We start from the raw sequence: 6,453 nt of genomic DNA, 5'->3' as shown, positions 1-6,453 counted from the left end.
CCCCCCTCCAGGGACCCCCATACCAGGGTGGGACACCCCCCCACCCCCACCCCCCCCCACCAAAACCTTCCATGACCCCCAATTCCCGCCCCCCCCCCCCCCCAGGACCCCATTCCCTCCCCCCCCTCCAGGCACCTCCCAGAACCCCCCCATACCAGGGCAAGGAGCCCCCCCCCCCCGCCCCCCCAGGACCTCCCCATCCCCCCTATAAGGGGCCAGGGACCCCCCCCCTCAGCCAGGGACCCCCCCCTCAGGACCCCTATACCAGGGCAGGGACCCCCCAGGACCTCCCCCCAGCCCCCTCCAGCCCCCCTGTAGTGGGACAGAGACCCCCCACCCGACCCCCCCCCCCAGTCCCCCATACTGGGGCAAGGACCCCCCAGGACCCCCAGGACGCCCCCAGGCTCCCCCAGCCCCCCTATAGTGGTGCAGGGACACCCCCCCCACACCCAGGACCCCCATACCAGGGCAGAGACCCCCCCAGGACCCCTCCAGCCCCCCTGTACTGGGACAGGGACACCCCCCGCCCCCCCCCGCAGTCCCCCGTACCGGGGCAGGGACCCCCCGCAGCAGGTGGGCCAGGCTGCGGGCCGCGCTGTAGGCCCGGTCGAGCGTGGGGCGCAGGCGGGGGTCCGGCAGCAGCTCCCGTGCCCGCAGGACGGCGGCCACCAGCACCGCCTGGCCCCCCCCCACCTCGCGCGCCCGCGCCCCCGCCTGCGGGCAGGGACCGGGGTCACGGGGGGGCACGGCGGGGGGGGGGGGGCATGGGGAGACATTGGGGGGCACGGGGTCATGGGGGGGGGCACGTGGGGACATTGGGTGCCGGGGGGGACATGGGGACATTGGAGGGGGGGGAGTTGGGGGGGCCTGTGGGGACATGGGGACGTCAGGGGGCACAGGGACATGGGGGTTCGGGGGGCGTGGGGGGGGACATTGGAGGTCATGGGGGTCACAGGAGGACATTAGGGGCCTGGGGGGACGTGGGGACATTGGGGGGGGCACGGGGGGGGTGAGGGGGACATGGGGATATCAGGGGACAGGGGGACTTGGGGGGGGGTCAGGGGGGCACAGGGGGCACGGAGGGGGACGTGGGGATGTTGGGGGGCGGTCACTTGGGGATGTGGTGAAATGGGGGGGTGGAGGCACGAGGTCATGGGGGGGTCACACAGGGGCCTGGGGACACCCAGGGGCACCCCAGGACGGCCACCACCCCCGGGGACCCCCCCCACTCCCATCACCCCCAGTTCATCCCAGTTCCCCCCCAGTCTCTCCCCATTTTCCCCCGTTTCGTCCCATTTCTCCCCAGTTTTCCCCAATTTGTCCCACTTTAGACCCGTTTCTCTCCATCCCGCCCCATTTCACCCCGATTCTCCTTGTTTTGGCCCAGTTTGCCCCATCTCTCTCCAGTTTGCCCCGTTTCTCCCCAGTTTGCCCCATTTCTCCCCAGTTTGCCCCTTTCGCCTTGTTTTGCCCCATTTTCCCAATTTCCCCGTTTCTGCCCATTTTGCCCAGTTCTCCTGTTTTGCCGGTTTTCCCCGTTTCCCCCCATTTTACCCATTTTCTGCCCATTTTGCCCCATTTCACCCAATCCGCCCCCCGATTTGGCCCCATTTTGCCCAACTTCCCCCCGTTTTGCCCAGTTTCCCCCGGTTTTGCCCGATTTCCCTCCGTTTGGCCCCGTTTTCCCCACTCACATCCATCCGCCGCCAGTTGTTGAAGTTGACGCCGGGGTCGGGGACGGCCACCGCCTCGGGCAGGTCACAGGGGGGGCCGCAGCCGGCCTGGGGGGGGGTTGGGGGTGGGAGGGGGACGCTGCCACCCACCCGGCCCCACGCTGTCCCCAACCCCCTCCCCCCCCCCAGGGCCACCCCAGGGGTCCTTGTCCCCCTCGGTGTCCCCAAACCCCCTGACAACCACCCCATGCTGTCCCCAAGCCCCCCCCCCCGGGCCACAACAGGGGTCCTTGTCCCCCCGACAGTGTCCCCAAGACCCCCAGGGGTCCTGTGTCCCGTCCCCCCCCCCCCACTGTCCCCAACCCTCCCCAGGACCATCCCAGGGGTCCCTGTCTGCCTCAGTGTCCCCAAGCCCCCAAAGGGTCCCTGTCCCCCCCTCCCGGGGATCCCTCTTCCCCCCGACATGATGTCCCCAAGCCCCCCACCGTGTCCCCAAGCCCCCGGGTGGTCCCCGAGCCCCCCCTCACCAGCCCCCTCTCGGCGTCGCGGGCCTCCAGGATGAACCTCTCCATCACCCGGGGGTCGCAGAGCGAGGGGGGGCCGTCGGGGCGCCCCGGGACCCCCAACAGCATCAGCAGCAGCGCACACAGCCCTGGGGGGGGCGGGGGGAGGGGAGGGCGGGGAGGGGGTCAGGGACCCCCCCCCATCCCACTGGGGGCACTGGGAGATGGGGCTGGGGGCACTGGGATGGGGGGGGGAAGCCCCTCCCTGCGGTGATGGGGGGGTGCCCGCACGCCTGGGTCCCCCCACCCACGTGGTGTCCCCATGGGACCCCCCCCCCGCGGATGCCTGGGTCCCTCCCGGACGCCTGGGTCCCCCGTGTCCCCCCCAGTGTCACCTGTGACCCCCCCCCCCGGCCGCCTGCGTCCCCTCCCCACTATGAATGACCCCGGGGCCGAGGGGTGCCCGGATGCCTGGGTGTCCCCCCCCCACGCGGTGTCCCCATGGGACCCCCAGGTGTCGTGTCCCCCCCCCCTCCCCAGTGTGTCCCCCCCCTCCCCGGACGCCTGGGTCCCCTCCCACCACCCGCTTCCCAGGATGCCCCATCCCCAGTCGCTCCCGTCACCCCCCCCACGGGACCCCCCCGACCCCCCCCCCCCCCCCCAAGGTGGACCCAGGCGTCCGGCCGCCCCCCACCCCACTCACCCGCCGCCCCCATCGCCGGCTGCTCATGGCACGGGGGGGGGTCCCTGGGTGGCCCCGGGCCTGTGGCCGTCCCCGTCGCCGCGTCCCCCCCGTCCCCGTCCCCGGTTAATGTTTGATCCGAGGGGCCGCGGGGCCGGAAGGGCCCTTGTTGGGGGGGGCGGGGGGGGGGGGGGGGTTTCCCCGTCCGTTTGGTTCCCCCCCCCACCCCCACCCCCCGCAAAGGTTCGGCCGTCGAGGAAAAGGCCGCGCCGGCCGCCGCACGTCGGCCCCTGGCCACGGGCCACCCCCCTCCCCGGCCACGCGGGGACGGCGCCGGGATGGCGGGGGCGGGGGGGGGACGACGGGGACGGGGACACGGACGTGGGATAAAGGAGGTGGGAGAGGGACGTGGGGACGGGGACACGGAGGGGGACACGGGAATGTGGGGACGGGGACAAAGACGTGGGCATGGGGGGACGAGGAGGTGGGATGGGGACAGGGACACGGGGACAGGGACACGGGACGGGGATGCGGGGACAGGGGACGGGGATGTGAAGAAGTGGGGACAGGGACACAGGATGGGGACACGGGGGTAAGGACACGGGGACGTGGGGATGGGGACACGGGGATGAGGATGGGGGACAGGGATGGGGACAGGGGGATGGGGACACGGACAGGGTCACGGACATGGGGATGGGGACACAGGGGCAGGGACAGGGGCATGGGGACACAGGGATGTGGCATGGGGACAGGGCGGCAGACACCGGGATGGCACATGGGCACGAGGACACGGGCACGGGTGTGGGGACGGGGACACGGAGACGGGGACACGGGGAGTGGGACATGGGGACATGGGGAGGGGGACATGGGATGGGGACATGGGGACACGGGATGGGGACAGGGACGAGGATGGGGAGATGGGGACAGGGCTGGGGATGGGGACACGGAGACAGGGACAAGGATGGGGACAGGGACAAGAGTGGGGACACCCTGCGCAGGCCCTCGGTGGCCCAGGGTGACGTGGGGACCGGGAGACCCGCCGGGGTGGGGGACCCCGGACACCCCTCAGGACACCCGGGTCCCCCGGCCGCCGCCGGCCGCCTGGGTCCCCTCGTCACCGTCACCGTCACCGTGGGGGGGGGACGCGCGCGTGTGGGGGCGGTTGTGACCGGAGGAAGCGGCCGAACAATGGGGCAGCGTCACCGTCACCGTCACCCTTGCGGCCACCGGCGCCACCGCGGCGGTGGGACAACGCGGGGACCCCCAACCCCCGTGGGCTGGGTGGGGGCCGGGGGTGGGGGGGGGACACCCCGGCGTGCGGGGGGGACGCGGGCGGCGGCCGGCCCCCTGCCAGGCCGTACGTGCGGCTCGGCACGGCCGGGCCCCGGGGTCAGGTCCCCGCGGCGCCAGCGGGGCCAAAGGGCGGCCGGTGTCGGGGGGGGGGGGGGACGGACGGACGGACGGGGACACGGAGTGGGGGGGGGACGACACGGGGGACGCGGCCCGGGGTCCCCCCCCCACACCAGGGCTTCCCCGGCAAAAGCTCCGGGTTCTGGCCCGAGAAGGGGGACGCGGACACCCGGGTCCCCCCCCCCCGGACACCTTTTGGGATGGGGGGGGGTGGGGGGGGGAAGGAGGGGGGGGAAGGGGGTTTCCTGCCCCAAAGGTCAGCGGTGACGCGAAGGAAGCCCGGCCCCTCCCCCCCCCCATCCCCGGGAAGCCCCAAAGCGCCGCTGATGTCACCGGATTTATTGGGGTGTCACCTCCCCCGGGTCCCCTGGGGGGGGGGGGCGTGGGGGGACGGGCAGGTCCTTTGTTGGGGGCGGGGGGTGGGGGGGGGTGTCATTGAGGGTCTTGGTGGCCCCAGAGGCATTGGTGGCTCCTTAGTGGCACCTCAGTGGCTCCGAATCGTGGTGGCCCCAGCTCCTTGGTGGCTGCAGCTCACGGTGGCCCTGGTTCGTTGGTGGCCCCGGTTCGTTGGTGACATCTCGGCGGCCCGTTGATGGCCCCAGGTCACGGTGGCCTCAGCTGACCGTGGGTCACGGTGGCTTGTTGGTGGCCCCGGCTCCTTGGTGGCCTGTGGTGGCTCCAGTTCATGGTGGGTCGTGGTGGCTTGTGGTGGCCCCAGTTCACGGTGACCCTGGTTCACTGGTGGCATCTTGGTGGCCCCAGCTCCTTGGTGGCTGCAGCTCACGGTGGCCCTGGTTTGTTGGTGACATCTTGGTGGCCCGTTGATGGCCCCAGGTCACGGTGGCCTCAGCTGACCGTGGGTCATGGTGGCTTGTTGGTGGCCCCGGCTCCTTGGTGGCCTGTGGTGGCTCCAGTTCATGGTGGGTCGTGGTGGCTTGTGGTGGCCCCAGTTCACGGTGACCCTGGTTCACTGGTGGCATCTTGGTGGCCCCAGCTCCTTGGTGGCTGCAGCTCACGGTGGCCCTGGTTTGTTGGTGACATCTTGGTGGCCCGTTGATGGCCCCAGGTCACGGTGGCCTCAGCTGACCGTGGGTCATGGTGGCTTGTTGGTGGCCCCGGCTCCTTGGTGGCCTGTGGTGGCTCCAGTTCATGGTGGGTTGTGGTGACTCGCGGTGGCCCCAGTTCATGGTGACCCCGGTTCACTGGTGGCCCCAGCTCCTTGGTGACACCTTGGTGGCTTGTTGATGGCCCCGGCTCACAGTGGGTCACAGCGGCTTGCGGTGGCCCCAGCTTGTTGGTGGCTTGCGGTGGCTCCAGTTCACAGTGGCCCTGACTTGGTGGCCCCAGCTCCTTGGTGGCATCTTGGTGGCCCCAGACCACAGTGGCTCCAGCTCACGGTGGGTCACAGTGGCTTGTGGTGGCCTGGCTCATGGTGGCCTTTCCGGGCTGCCCGGGAGCCCACGACAACCCAAGTCCCCTCCAGACCCCCTTGGGGTGTTCCAGGGCGGTTTGAGGGGGGGGGTCCTCGCAGATGGTGCCCCCCATCATCTCGAGGTGCCCCCAAAAACACCTTGGGGTGCTCCCCCATCACCCCAAGGTGCCCCCCAACCCCCTCGGGGTGCCCCCCCATCACCCCAAGGTGCCCCCCAACCCCTTGGGGTGCCCCCCAACCCCCTCGGGGTGCCCCCCCCATCACCCCAAGGTGCCCCCCCTACCCCTTGGGGTGCCCCCCCATCACCTCGGGGTGACCCGTAACACCCCAAGGAGCCCCCCCCCACACCTCAGGGTGCCACCCCCCAACGTCAGGGTGCCCCCCGACAGCTCAAGGTGCCCCCCCAGGATGATCCATAAGACCCCAAGGAGCGCCCCCCCCCCAACCCTTTGGAGAGACCCCCCCCCCCCCAACGTGGCTCCCCCCAGCACCCCTCGGGGTGCCCCCCCTCAAGCACAGGGCGCCTCCCGGCAGACCCGGATGTGAATGGCCGAGTTATGGCGGAGCCGGGGGGTCTCTCCTCCTTCTTCCTCCTCTCCTCCTCCTCCTCCAGCCCCCGCTCCTCTTCCTCCCCCCGTCCAGGGGGGGTCCCCGGCGTCGCCGCGGGGGGGTCCCCAGGGGGGGCAGGGTGACGGAGGAGGTGCTGGCGTGAAGCCGCAGGGCCCCGGGGGCCCCCGCTTGAAGCTGCAAAGC

At 71.8% G+C, this 6,453-nt stretch overlaps 1 protein-coding gene across 1 annotated transcript; it reads right to left on the bottom strand.

Annotated features, from left to right (window-relative positions):
- Positions 1–549: 549 nt before the first annotated feature.
- EPO (erythropoietin) lies at positions 550–3,508 on the bottom strand (the record flags this gene model as incomplete). Its single annotated transcript, XM_063321779.1, has 4 exons — positions 2,880–3,508; positions 2,201–2,325; positions 1,695–1,781; positions 550–714 (listed from the first exon to the last, which is right to left on the bottom strand). Coding segments are annotated over exons 1-4 (390 nt in total), but the record flags the coding sequence as incomplete, so codon positions are not given.
- Between the last annotated feature and the right edge of the window lie 2,945 nt (positions 3,509–6,453).

The sequence above is a fragment of the Chroicocephalus ridibundus genome, unplaced genomic scaffold, assembly GCF_963924245.1.
Source record: "Chroicocephalus ridibundus unplaced genomic scaffold, bChrRid1.1 SCAFFOLD_641, whole genome shotgun sequence".
Classification (NCBI taxonomy): domain Eukaryota; kingdom Metazoa; phylum Chordata; class Aves; order Charadriiformes; family Laridae; genus Chroicocephalus; species Chroicocephalus ridibundus.
This window is presented reverse-complemented; position numbering and strand designations above follow the sequence as displayed.